General features: G+C 42.4%; 1 protein-coding gene across 4 annotated transcripts in view; it reads left to right on the forward strand.

Moving 5' to 3' along the window:
* Positions 1–14,872, forward strand: part of MYO3A (myosin IIIA) — a 245,134-nt gene that overhangs the window by 167,383 nt on the left and 62,879 nt on the right. For all 4 annotated transcript variants that reach the window (XM_040352539.1, XM_040352538.1, XM_040352541.1 and 1 more), the window contains 6 exons: positions 71–145; positions 1,873–2,078; positions 3,277–3,388; positions 7,323–7,485; positions 13,068–13,145; positions 13,230–13,353. In XM_040352539.1, the coding sequence (XP_040208473.1) occupies positions 71–145; positions 1,873–2,078; positions 3,277–3,388; positions 7,323–7,485; positions 13,068–13,145; positions 13,230–13,353 (758 nt within the window). The remainder of the gene's footprint in view (positions 1–70; positions 146–1,872; positions 2,079–3,276; positions 3,389–7,322; positions 7,486–13,067; positions 13,146–13,229; positions 13,354–14,872) is intronic.

Genomic DNA, 14,872 nt, shown 5'->3' on the forward strand with positions numbered 1-14,872 from the left:
AGTATTGACTGCCATGGTAATGTTTCAGATATAAGTAAATGCTTATTTCAATGTGCTTGTTGTTCAATAGGGTGATTTTGGAGATTCCCATCATCCTAGAGAGACTACAAACATGAAAACTCAGACCGTGGCTTCATATTTTAGGGTATGGTATTCCCATATTTCTTAGTTATGTTAGTTAATTTCTTCCTACCATATGTGAATAATGATGCCCTTTCATACAGGTTCTCACCCCTTTGTCAGCAACAATAAAACATGCAAACACTAAGGCCGCTTTCACACTGGGGCGTCGACGGTAAAGTGCCGTCGTATTTGCGGAGGTATTCGGCCACTAGGGTGCTTTTAACCCCCGCTAGCGGCCAAAAAAAGGGTTAAAACTACCTGCAAAGAGCGGCTGCAGCTCCAGTCCCATCAATGGACAGGAGCAGTGGAGGAGCAGTAAACACACCGCTCCAAGGATGTTGCTAGCAGGACTTTTTTTAGCATCCTGCCAGCGCACCGTTCCAGTGTAAAAGCCCTCTCCTGATGCTCGTTCAAGGGGCGGACTTATTCATGATGGGCGTGTGTGAGGGGCGGATGGCAACAGAAGGGGGCGTATTTTGTAATGATGACCAGTGCTGTTAAGATGGGGGTCGTAATTTGTCACAAAACTCAAACACATCTCCTAAACAAATATATCTCTGCTATTCTGCCCTTAACACGTGTAGGAAGAATAACAGAGATATATTTATTTAGGAGATGTTACAACACTGTTACAACAGCTGATGGCCACAACATTTTTTTTATAACACAAGAAAAAGGGTACAAAAAGGTAAAAAAACAATACATATAAAAAAGAATTCAACAAAATGTAAACCATGAACTGAATTGGGCTAAGGTCTCTGAAGACATAAACACTACTGCAACATAGCTGCTACCCACTAGTAATAATAACTGCAGACCTACTTACACCACATCACATTGGGGACTTTGAGTGACTCGCCACCAACAGTATTGTAAGCCAAATGGATAAATACTCAACTAAGGCTGGCCATACATAATACCATTTTGTACAATGAGGTCAAACCCAAACACTTTCAATTTGTATGCAATCAGATAGGCCGTTGCACTACATAGTTGAAGGTAAATGTAAAGGAAATGTAATAAGAAAATGATATAATGTATAGCCAGCCTAAGATATATAATGTGGGGGGGGGGGGGGACTCTATACCTGAGACAAGGCCCACCCACTCTGTACCAAATAGAATCCAAGCTTTTCTGTGAAGGACCCTACAGCAAACCTAGTACTAGTAGGGATAATTATGTTTTGAAAAAAAGAGTAAAAAAAAACTATTTTGAAATTAAAGTTATATATGGTGTAAACTCTGTACAACCAATTTTACCTATAGGTAAGCCTATATTAAGGCTTACCTGTAGGTGCTGGAAATATCTCCTAAACCTACACGGTTTAGGAGATATTTACAATATACGCATGTGCCGATGTAATCGGAGAATGCATACTTTAGAAAGGACACGATTGTGCCATTTCTAAAGGTATTATGCAGTGACTGACGGCTCCCACACGTATGTGGAAGTGTCACAGAGTCAGAGTTTGCGGCCCCAGAAGAATGCACGCTTCCAGCCAGAGGGGACATCGGTGACATTGCAGGCTTTGTTCTCAGGTAAGTGACACATATTGGGCTACTATGCGATGCATAGTAGCCCATATATGCTTTACCTTTTAAGGGAAATAAAGAGGAAGTAAAACTCATCAGGGATGTTTTCTAAAAATTATTTAAATGTTATAGTTTGTATTACAATGACCAATCAATACTCCTTTTTTTAAGAAACAACTTCTACATAAGTATGACTAATTACAGCTTCCTGTTTTAGTATTCCTTAATGGATTTACTATCAAAAATGGTGGCTGGCCAGCCTCACTTTGTGCGGTGCATCAAACCAAATAATGACCGTCTACCAAGCAAGTTTGATCGGGAGAAAGTGTTGGTGCAGCTTCGGTATACTGGGATTTTAGAGACTGCGAGAATCCGCCGGCAGGGCTTTTCGCATCGCATTCTTTTTGCTAACTTTATCAAGAGGTAAGGAAAAATCTATCAGTCACTGTTAACACTAACACAAAGATAGACTTCTGTCTTCCATAAAACACAGTGGAGCGTTGCTTGGATCACTGATCGGTCTTTAAAAGCTTTGGTTAGAATATTGTTCACCTTCCAGGAATCCAGATATGGATTTTTCAGTAAGAAAAGAACTCTCATGTGGCTGAGATCTACACAGATATGCACATACCTCTATGTCACAGAAGCATAATGAATGGGGGATTTTCATTACCAAATGCAGTCTATTAACTTTAACTTTTATTTTATTCTCCAACGGTACTTATTGCATGGTTCTGCTGAAATTTCAGCATGCATACTATATTATGAATTTTTGCAGTGTGTTGTATGTAAAAGGCGATTTACAAAGACTAATGTAAAGGTTTTTTGCTCCTACAAATAATGCTACCTTCTAGCTGGCATTAACAGAAAGATTCTATGATGTAACGACTAAGAAGTGCAGAAAGAGAAGCCATTAAGGCCCCTTTCACACTGAGGAGTTTTTCAGGCGGTTCAGCGCTAAAAATAGCGCTGCTATACCGCCTGAAAAACTCCTGCCCAGCCTTCTCAATGTGAAAGCCCAAGGGCTTTCACACTGAGGCGATGCGCTTGCAGGAGAGAAAAAAATCTCCTGCAAGAAGCATCTTTGAAGCGGGGAGAGGAGCGGTATGTATACCGCTTCTTCTCATTTAAAACAATGGTAAACCGCGGTAATACCGCCCGCAATGCGCCTCTGTCGCAATGCGACTCCGTTGGGGTCAGGGATGCACCACAGGGTAGTGAACCCTATGGCCGACTGCTGCGATCAGAGAGGAAGCGTGAGCCCAAGATTCCCCAGGGCGCGGAGTCTAAGACCCAGCTTTGTGTTCACCAGAGCCTCTGGTGGTGAGGATGGCCACCTATTCAGTAACTAGAGTCACGGGTGGGATTTTCACATATTTAGGGAGATTTGAAATGAAGAAATGGGGAAAAAGCCAACAGTGAAAGTCAGACAGACGTCAGACAGACGTTCTAACCATTTCCCAGTCTGTCTAAAACTGTGAAAAAAAAATTCTGCAGGTTAACTTACACTTTGAGAGTCCCCTTAATGTTTTGGGGCTATACAGTACTTTGAGTTCAAATGATTTTCTTTTATGATTATGTCTTACACATGCTTAAAGGTTATGTTTCTTTGTCTGTGCAGATATTATCTGATCAGCTTTAAGTCTCATGAAGATCCTCCAGTCAGTCCAGAATGTTGTTCAGCCATACTAGAAAAGGCAAACCTAGACCACTGGGTATTAGGAAAGACGAAGGTAACTGATGGTGAATTATAAGAGGCTGTTCATATATAAAGAAATTCAGCAATAATTAATATATAGAAGTATTATTTTAGGTTGGATTATGAGTATGACTTGACTTTATAATTGTCAATACAAATGTGCATATTTCCCAACCTTTTGAGATGGGAATGAGGGACACATATTAGTAAAAGTATGCTGGCATGCCCCCTTAAAGGAGAAATATACAAAAAAAATGATTAGTTCAACCAAGTGCTTTTATTTACCACTAATATTCCTTTATATTGGCTTTTGAAATTTACAAATGCAGACATTCAGAAATTGGATGAAATGTTTAGCACTGGGAAACACTTTTTGACAGATAAATAGTGCATTTTATATACAATTATATAGATCAGACCAAAATGAGGGACAAATGAGGAGGAAAGGAGGATATTGTTCCAAATTAGGGACATTCCATCAAAATCAGGGACAATTGGGAGCTATGCAAAGTGTCACATTATTTCTAAAGAAAAGAGATAGCATGACATTGGAGTAAACTGTAAAAGAGTAAAGTCTTTAGGTTATGTTTTACATAAAAAATTCCATCACTTTATAAGATTGCTTAATAAAAACACTTGCCTTTATGGGTCAGTTTTATTGTCCTATTTTTCATATATCTTTGTTTTGATGTACACTATAGACATTTTATAGTTTAGATGCACAACACCAGCTCCATAAAGACATGGGCTGACGAGTCTGTGCTGTGGAGGTACTTGAGTGGCCTGCATAGAGCCCTGACCCCAGCCTACTGAACAACACTGCAATGAAATGTAATGCCACATGTCAGTCAGGACATCGCAGCTTACATCAGTACCTGATCTGAGGAATGCACTTTCAACTGAATGGGCACATGTTCCCACAGGCACACTCAATCATGTTCCCACAGGCGCACAAAATCATGTGGAAAGCCTTCCCAGAAGAGTGCAGGCTATTATAACAACCAGCAGAGAAGGGGTTCAGCACATATCGTTGCCCATGGTTATGGAAAGGGTGTGAGTGTATACTCATAGGCGGGCACACAGGGTGTGCCCAGGCACACCTTAATCACCCTGTGCAGCACAGATTTACCCTATTGCCTTGGCACCCCTCCGCCTTCCTCTCGCGGCGCTGCTGGCTTCCCTCTTCTTCCACCAGCTGTTGCTGCAGGAATGTTTTAGGAAGAATGGGGGAAGGGGCCATTAAATATGTAACTTACCGTTCCCTTCTCTTTCGGAATGAACATTGGGCCAGATTCACGTACAATTGCGCTGGGGACATGTAAGCCATTTAAGTTACACCGCCGTAAGTTTTCAGGTTTGGTGCTCGATCCACAAAGCACTTACCTGGAAACTTGCGGCGGTGTATCGTAAATGCGTCCGGCGCAAGGCGGGCCAAATAGAATGGGGCGAGTACCATTTAAATTAGGCGCGCTCCCGCGCCGGACGTACTGCGCATGCTCCCGTCGCAAATTTCCCGACGTGCTTTGCGCGAAATTACCACGCGCCAACGTTTTGTGAATCGCAACGTCAAAAAAGATTTACGCCGGGAAAAATAAAAGATTTGAAAAAAATTCAAAAGCGACGCGGGAAAAACAGGCATACGTTAACATGGTGGAGTACTTTTACACCATATTAAAGGTGCCCTATCTTTGCGACGGAAATCTAACACTCGCGACGACATAACGATGGGAAAAATCTTCGTGGATCTCCGTAACTCCTAATTTGCATACCCGACGCTGGTTTACGACGCAAACTCCCCCCAGCTTTTTGGCGGTACTGCATCCTAAGATCCGACAGTGTAAGTCCATTACACCTGTCGGATCTTCTGCCTATCTATGCGTAACTGATTCTATGAATCAGTCGCATAGTTAGAAACAGAGATACGACGGCGTATCAGGAGATACGCCGTTGTATCTCTTTTGTGAATCTGGCCCATTGTGAGTAATCGTTAGGGTGTGTTTGAGGTTTGGGGTGCACACCCTAATGCAATAGACTGCGCACACCTATGTGTATACTGTATGTCTATTGGGAAGAATGTGGAGACAATAGGTGCTTTGACTTATTTGTGTGAAAGTTTTAGCTTGCGCTTTTGAGCTTTGTAAACTAAATTATATGATTTTTAACAGCAGTTAAGGAGAAACTGGAAATCATATAAAAGGGAGCTGAGAGCTTCCTTAGCTGACTAATTATTAAAATGCAAAAGATATTGATATGAAGCATTTTTATATTTTTATAACATTTTCTTTTTGTCCTGACAATAATAAATAAAGATAATTTATGCAACACTATATATTCTCTCTAACTTTACCTTAATGTTACCCTTAATAACCCCTTTGCGCCGACCATTTTTTAGAGCCAACGGTTGTTTTTTTAGTGATAACAACTGATGTGGCTAAAAGCTACTCGGCTGTTATCCTAAAGGAGCGGTAGGGGATGTCTCTGTCCCCCCACCACCTTCTGCCACTCTTTCCAGGCCTCCCGTCCCACCGGGAGACCTGAGCCACCAGCCAGCGCATCCGCCGCCTAGGCTGAGACCTAAACAAAGCTGGATTCGGCTTAGATCAGATCTCTGATGTATAATTTCAGAAACGACATCACAACATCACTTCCGGTTTACCCAGCTGCCAATGGCGCGATTTAAAAATACAAAAGACTATTTTAAGTGCAAAGGAGTGATTTGGAGTCTTTTAGACCCCCGACCCCTCCATAAAGAGAATAAAGAGTACCTGTCACCACCTATTACTGTCACAAGGGATGTTTACATTCCTTGTGACAGCAATAAAAGTGATTAGAATTTTTTTTAAAGGGACAATGTAAAAAAAATGTTAAATATTTTAAAGCGCCCCGTCCCTGCGTGCTCACGCAGCAAAAAAAAAAAAACGCATATGTAAGTCAGGCCCGCAAATGTAAACAGTGTTCAAATCACACATGTGAGGTATCACCGCGATTGTCAGAGTAAGAGCAATAATTCTAGCAAAATACCTCCTCTGTAACTCTAACCTGGTAACCGTTAAAAAAATTGTAAGCGTCGTCTATGGAGAGTTTTAGGCACGAGTGTTGGCAATTTCAAAGCATGACATGTTAGTTATCTATTTACTCAGCATAACATCATCTTTCACATGATACCCCAAAATTTTGCTAACTTTACAGTTTTTGTTTAATTCATGAAAATGTATTTTTTTCAAAAAAATCACGTTTGAAATGAAAGACCGCTGCTACAAAAATATATAATTTTCTAGCAAAAAATACGGATTTTAATTTGTAAACAAACAAAGTGAGAAAGGCTTAGGCATATAAAGGGTTAAAAAAATCCCCATAACCTTCATGCATGAAGGTAAAAAACCTTAAAGCGGGAGTTCACCCATTTATTTATTTTTAGACCTTTTCCCCTTAGATTCCTGCTCGTTTTGTCTAGGGGAATCGGTTAGTTGTTTTAAAATATGATCCGTACTTACCCGTTTTCGAGATGCATCTTCTCCGTCGCTTCCGGGTATGGGTCTTCGGGAGCAGGCATTCCTTCTTGATTGACAGTCTTCCGAGAGGCTTCCGACGGTCGCATCCATCGCGTCACTAGTAGCCGAAAGAAGCCGAACGTCGGTGCCGCTCTATACTGCGCCTGCGCACCGACGTTCGGCTTCTTTCGGAAAATCGTGACGCGATGGATGCGACCGTCGGAAGCCTCTCGGAAGACTGTCAATCAAAATAGGAACGCCCAGTCCCGCAGCCCATACCCGGAAGCGACGGAGAGGATGCATCTCGTAAACCGTAAGTACTGCTCATATTTTAAAACAACTAGCCGATTCCCCTAGACAAAACGAGCATTCATCTAAGGGGAAAATGTGTAATCTATGGGTGAACCTCCGCTTTAAGCCTTTAGAACCACTTTAAGTATCATGTAAACTAATAACAATACTGTATACTATCTCCAGGTTTTCCTTAAATACTACCATGTTGAACAGTTGGACCGTATGATAAAGAGCATAGTGAACAGAATCGTAGTTCTACAGGCCTGTGTCAAAGGGTGGCTGGGAGCCAAGAGATACCAAAAACTGAAGCAGAAGAGAGAGGAAAGTGCTGTGAAAATACAGTCAGGTAATCATGAATTTTCTTTTGTTACAAATAATAACTGCAGTATTTTACAAATACCTCAGGAGAGTTAAAATCAAGCTTTCAGTGGAGGTGCCTGTGCTGTAAGCTGATGTGTCAGAGACAGGGCCAGGACAAGGGGTGAACAGGAGGGGAAACTGCCCTGGGCACGCTGGTATCATGTGAGGTGGGGGGGGCACCGTGAAGAGATTTTGGGGAGGGGATTTGTGTTGCAAAGGGGAGTTTGGGAGGGGGGAGGCAGGGGGTAAGAGTTTCTCTAGGAGGGGAAATTTGGGGGTAGGAGTGGTGATTTATGGGGATGTTGGGGGATGTTGGGAGGGGGGTGGGGGAAGAGGATTTGTGCTAGGAGGGGGATTGGGGGGTTTTGTGCTAGAAGAGGTGATATGGTAGGGCTTTGAGGGGACATTATTTATTTTTTGGGGGGGGGGGGGTAGGTTTGTGCTAGTAGGGATGATTGGAGATATTTGTGCTAGGAGGGAAATGTGTTTTTTGGGGGGGGGGGGTTGTTCTAGGAGGGGGGATTTGTGCTGGGAGAAGGGGATTTGGCTGTGTACTTGAAGAAGAAATTTTTACGGCTAGAGGATTTCTGCTGGGGGGGGTGTTTTTTTTTGGGAGGGGGGGTATTTGTGCTTGGGGCAGTAAAGATTTGTCCTGGGAGGGGGATTTCAGCAGGGGGGATTGATTTGCACTAGGAGGAAGGGGGCATTTATTCTTAGAAGGTAATCATGCAAATTAGTTTACCCTTGGCTGTAGATGACCTTGTCCCGGCACTGGTTGGAAATACTAAGATGGAAAAATAAGTAGGCTCAGTTAGCCTTATTGTGTATCTTGGGAAGCTCATAGATTACCCTTTTTTTTTTCATTCAAGCAGCGGGTTGAATGAAAAAAAGGCTAATATCCCCCATTCATTCACTCGATGTGAATGAGGGAATTCTTTTCACTGAGTCTTTGTATTTTGACAGAAAGGAGATCTTCTAGTAACAAAAAAAAAAGACTCATCAATGAGCTGCATAAGACACTCAACGTAAAGCCACCATGGATTTAAGACGGCCGTTTTGTTGTACAAGTTCAATTCAATTACTCAAAAAATAAATAAAAGAGAGAAGTTTATAGACCTGCAATCTAAACTCAGTCAAGCATTTAGTTAACATGGTTGTAAACCTCTGAAATGATAAATAAACCATTTCCTTCTATAGTGTGTATTTGACACAATCCAAAGCACTAGGGGTGATTTCTGTCTGCTGTTTCCTTCCTTATGCTACCTGCTATCACTTCGAACAGGCTTTGGAGAGTGTGTGAGGGTGGGGGTGATTTTAACTTGGATGTGGGATAGGAAACTTATGAGATGCCAATGTAATTAACAGTCAATATTGGGACTCCAGCACATCACTTGCTGCATTTCCCGGTCCAGCTAGCACTGTAGGCCTGACACTGGCTCAGCCAGGCCTATAGCAGATACCCTTTACAGGCAGGGACCGCGGGCCCCTATGATGTAGCAAAAAAAGAATAGAACGTTCCAGTGCTAGCTGTCCCTGTGGCTACTGCTTCCAGCACCACCTCTTCAGGCAATGCCAGCCCTCCAAGCTGCAGCTGCTCCATTCCACTGCCGGTTTAAAAGTCTAGTGAGCAAAAAAGGGTACAAAATTGCAGCAGCCGGAACGGACTTATTTAGTTTTAGGTTTGTAACCTGCCCAATCAACTGTTCTTTTAGCAAGGGGCAGTTGGTTGAATAGGGGAAACCCCAAAAAATTAGCTCTTCACGTGATCCAGCAGAAAATGTTCCTATTATGAGACTGTTGCCTTGGGTGCCCTAAGAATGTAAAAGGACTAAGCCTTGCACAAGGTAAATATTAATTATGAACCGCTTCTTAAAGCATGGAGAAGAACAAAAAATTGTCAGACTTTTATTACTGCCCATAAAGCTACTGGGGAGATGTTCATTCACCTTCAATCCCTGTGACACCAAGCCAAGAAATAGAGGCTGCCGTTGCCACTGGTACAGGAAGACACAAACGGCAATACAATAATGGGGTTGATTTACTAAAGGTAATCTACTGTGCACTGCAAGTACAGTTTCTCCAGAGCTTAGTAAATAATGTAAAGCTTCATTTTGTAAAGAATGCAAGGAATTGGACATAATTGGATGATAGAATTCAACCCCAATGTCTGACATTCTAACCTTTCTCACTGTAAGAAATTTTTTTTTTGTCTTTATCCCCGTTGAGGAGATTTTCCATCACATCCTGTCCTGACAGAAAGTGAGGGGAGAACTCCTTAATAGGTATGAAGACAACATTAATGATCTGGAAGAGGCCCTAGCCCTTCAACAATATATCGAAAGGTGAAAAAAAATGGCTCTGTAACTGGACTGTACCATTCGCTACTCTGTCTGTACTCAGTAACATTCATGATCTAAAAGCCCCAAACACAGAGCAAGCCTAGATATTTCAGAAGAGTAATAGCTACTGATCATCCTTCCAGCAAAACATGATCTGTGCTGGGTTTCTATTAACTGCCAGGGCATGGGAATCAATCATTTTGTCAATGATGTAATAGATATCTTTTATTATTGAGCTTTTATAAAGCCTGGGTAATTTGTTGTATGGCACAATACAATAATCCTATAGGGGTTATTTATAGACTTCTAACAATACAGTGTTGCCTATTTCTTTCATATGTATTTTCCTGTTTTTCTGTAGAAAACTCAGTTGTGTACGAGATAAATTATGCAAGTAAGGCCCCATACACACAAGAGAATTTATCCGCGGATACGGTCCAGCGGACCGTTTCCACGGATAAATCCTCTCAAAGATTTCCGCAGATTTCTATGCGATGGAGTGTACACACCATCGCATTGAAATCCGCGCGGAAATCCTCTGGCGATGACGTGTCGCGCCGTCGCCGCGATTATGACGCGGCGACGGGCGCGACGCTGTCATATAAGGAATTCCACGCATGCGTCAAATCATTACGACGCGTGCGGGGAATCCCTTTGGACGGATGGATCCGGTAAGTCTGTACAGACGAGCGGATCCATCCGTTGGAATGGATTCCAGCAGATGGATTTGTTGTGCATGTCAGCAAATATCCGATCTGCTGGAATCCATCCCAGAGGAGATTTCTCCGCGGAAACAGATCCGCTGGCGTGTACACACCATAGGATCTATCCGCAGAAACCCATTTGCTGGGATTTATCTGCGGATGGATTCTATCGTGTGTATGGGGCCTTAGACTAGGTTCACACATGAGCTTGAGCTTTTCCAAGCATTTTGGAGCTGTTTTTATGCAGTTTGTACATGTGTTTTGAGCATTTTTATGTTAACCAATGGAAAGCTAGTAACTATGCGAAGGAGAGGCAACAAATCACACGTTTTTCAGAACCTCCCTTTGATGTTTATAGGGACAAAAACACACAACACTGCCCCAAAAAAAGTTCATGTACCTTCTCAAAATTTAAGTGACAAGCTTCAAGCTTTGTGACAATCATAAATTTAATGGAAATCTTGATGTTGAGCATTAAAGCGCTTCAGAAAATGCACTTCAAATTGCTCAGGTGTGAACTGCAAATACGTTTTTTTTTTTATCTGCTGGACTACAACACACCTTCCCCTCATTTTATGGAGGAAGGCTTTTTAGGGTTGATTTACTAAAGCTGGATAGTGCAAAATCTGGTGCAGCTGTGCATGGTAGCCAATCAGCTTCTAACTTCAGTTTGTTTAATTATGCTTAGACAAAATAACCTGGAAGCTGATTGGTTTCTATGCAGAGCTGCACCAGATTTTGCACGCTCTAGTTTTAGTAAAGCAACCCCTCTGTACTCCAGCTGGGAATTGGGTGAGACCCAATGCAATTTGTGATGTCCGTACAGCAGAGGCAGCGTTCTCAGCGGAGCTTATCTCTGAGTTGAGCTGAGTGCAATTCTGGTAGGATCAACAGGTATATTTCTGTACTTACAGCCTTTGTAAGGCTTAATATACACTACAGCTCCTAAACTTGAGTTTAGGAGATATTGGCATATTTTTGCCAAAGCTTCTCAACTCAACTCCATAAAAGCCTATTTGTCCATGTACACATAGGGGTAGATTCACAGACAAGATACGACGGCGTATCTCCAGATACGCCGTCGTATCTCTGAGTCCGGCCGGTCGTATCTATGCGCCTGATTCATAGAATCAGTTACACATAGATTTCTATTAGATCCGACCGGCCTAAGTCTTTTACACCGTCGGATCTTAACTGCATATTTACGCTGGCCACTAGGGGCGTGTACGCTGATTTACGCCTAGAATATGTAAATCAGCTAGATACGCAAATTCACGAACGTACGCCTGCTCGACACAGTACATTTACGCCGTTTACGTTAGGCTTTTCCCGGCGTAAAGTTACCCCTGCTATATGGTGGCGTAAGTGCGGCATACCAATGTTAAGTATGGTCTTCGTTCCCGCGTCGAATTTTGAATTTTTTACGTCGATTGCATAATTCGTCCGTGAATGGGGCTGGACGTCATTTACGTTCACGTCAAAACCAATGCGGCGTACTTTGGGGCAATGCACACTGGGAAATTCCACGGACGGCGCATGCGCCGTTCGGGAAAAACATCAATCACGTTGGGTCAAGCCTAATTTACATAACACACGCCCACCTCTTCACAATTTGAATTAAGCGGGCTTACGCCGGCCTATTTACGCTACGCCGCCGCAACTTTCTTTAAAGAATATGGCACTTGCCTGTAAAAGTTGCGGAGGCGTAATGTAAATAGGATACGTTACGACCGCACAAAGAAACGCTGATCTACGTGAATCTACCCCATAGGCTTTTAGGATGGTTTAGGAGCTGCTTCAGTTAGGGGAGGTTCAACCTGAACGTGGAAGAATCACGGTCAGGATAGGAACCTTTTGACCGCTGGCTGCAAAACTAAACAAAATCTTGGTAAAATTGCAGTGCGGTTGCAGAGATGTATTACATATATATTTTCCTTATTCTGCCCATATACTTTAAAGAGGAACCTCAGTCTCTAGAAAAAAAATGATGGCTACTTTCACACTGAAATGCTTTACAGGCGCTATAGAGCTAAAAGCCTGAGAGCGGTGTATACAGCACTCCTAAAGCGCCCCTTCCCATTGAAATCAACGCGAGTTGTGCTGGGTTTTGTGAATGGTCCCGCAGCCTCTTGGGACCTGGTACGTAAATATATTGGTTGAGTGCAGGTAGGGGGGGGGGGGGAGAACTTGCCTAGGTAATTCCAGTGGAAGTGAAAGTGGGTACCTGCCATAACTCCAATAATGTTAGCTGGGGGGATTATAAAAAGCAGAACTTCCTGTTTAGTATGAAGTTTTGCTTTAAGATGCCTATTTTCATAATTAATAAAACGTTCCATATTAGAGTTGATTGCTTTAAAATTGATTCTGTTACAAATGGTCCTTAAAACAAAGCAATTAGCAGGCACCTGCACCTTGGTGATGTACAATTTGTATTAATGCTGTAAGGTAATGATGTTCCTGTTCTCTCTAGTACTGATGATCTTGGTGTAGTTTGACTTATATATGTTTTTTTTTTATTTGTAAAGTTTATAGGGGTCATGCTATCCGCAAAGAGCTACATAGCAAAACAGAAATGGAAAACCTAATCACAAAGTTTCAAGCACGTATGTATACATTTTCCTCTAAGAATAATATCTGAATACTAGGATAACATGTTACATTCTTCATTGACCTATTATATGTTCCAGGTGCCAGAGGATACCTAGTGAGAAAGAAAGTGAATGATATGCGTAAAAAGGAGAGTGATGCTGCGGTTACAATCCAATCTCATTACCGTGGGTTTAAAGATAGGAGGAGCTTTGAAAGGAAAAAGTATGATGCTTATGTGTTTTGGAGGAAATGTATTATCTATGTGCCCTTTAAAGGGGCTGTAAAGGTTTGTTTTTTATTTTCTAAATAGGTTCCTTTAAGCTAGTGCATTGTTGGTTCACTTACCTTTTCCTTCGGTTTCCCTTCTAAAAATTTTTTTTCTTTGTCTGAATTTCTCACTTCCTGTTCCTCCTCGGTAAGCTGTTCAGTAAGCTGTTCTGGCTGACTAACCACTGCTCGAATGATGGTGGCAAGCTTACTGAGGAGAAACAGGAAGTGAGAAATTCAGACAACGAAAAAAAACATTTAGAAGGGAAATCGAAGGAAAAGGTAAGTGAACCAACAATGCACTAGCTTAAAGTAACCTATTTAGAAAATAAAAAACAAACCTTTACAACCCCTTTAACCACCTCATTACCAGCATATTACACCCGCTCATTAGCAATTACTTGATTATGCATGCTTAACTTGGACAATAATTAGTTCTGAGTGATTTATTAGCTATAATGAATCCTGTTTCATATTACCAAATCCTAACTACTGTGGAACTACCCAGTGGCGTCTCCAGTTTTCATATTTAGGGGGGGCACATGGGGGGACAGGGGAAAAAGTAGGGGGGCCAACTATAAAATGCAATTTTATATATATACAGTGTATATATATATATATATATATATATATATATATATAAAATCTCCTGGGGCCCTTTACTATGATCCCACAACGGGTCCTTTTACATGTTCTGTCGTGAGCTCCCTTCCTCTTATACTGGGGCCCCCCAGGGTGGCAGAAAACAAGAGATATATGTCACCAGCACACCAAGAAAACATAAGGGTCCAAAGCAGTGGGAGAACTTTCAGGGTTGCAAAGGTTGTCTTGCCACCGGGGCCTGGTGTTCTGCCACTGTGGGGTTCCCCAGCTGTCCTGTCCCTGCTATTGACAGCGCTGGTCTGGCGTCTGTCTCCTTGGCAGCGGCGGCAGTCTATTAGGACCTAGTTCTGGTGACATTATGGGTGCATGCAGGGGAAGGCTGGCACTATTGGTTATAGAGAGTCGAGCCCCCAGCTGGTCACCTAGCAGCAGTAATGCTGTATAACCTTCTCTGTTGACATGCTGATCGGGATGTGATCCAGGTGATGCTCCCAGTCAGATCTAATAAACACAGTATTTATTAGCATCAAGAGTACAACCACATATATATATATATATAATCAAACGTATGTTCCGCAGCCATGTGGGCTCTATGCCTGTAAAGTGTGGGCTTTGATCAATAAAATCTCTGATATTTATGACTAGGATTTGACTAAGAGCATCACCTGGATTGCATCACGATCAGCATGTCAGAGAAGCGCCACTGCTGCTAAGCAACCTGCAGGGAGCTCAACTGTCTACAACCAATAGAGATGGGCTCGGATGTGTTTGAAATCCCACATGCCCGATCCCGCCAGGAAGCCGACACTCCACAGCGCTAATCACAGGCAGTGAGACATTTCCTGATCTGTGCAGCTGCGGACCGGGAAAT

This window comes from Rana temporaria, chromosome 5 (assembly GCF_905171775.1).
Source record: "Rana temporaria chromosome 5, aRanTem1.1, whole genome shotgun sequence".
NCBI lineage: Eukaryota > Metazoa > Chordata > Amphibia > Anura > Ranidae > Rana > Rana temporaria.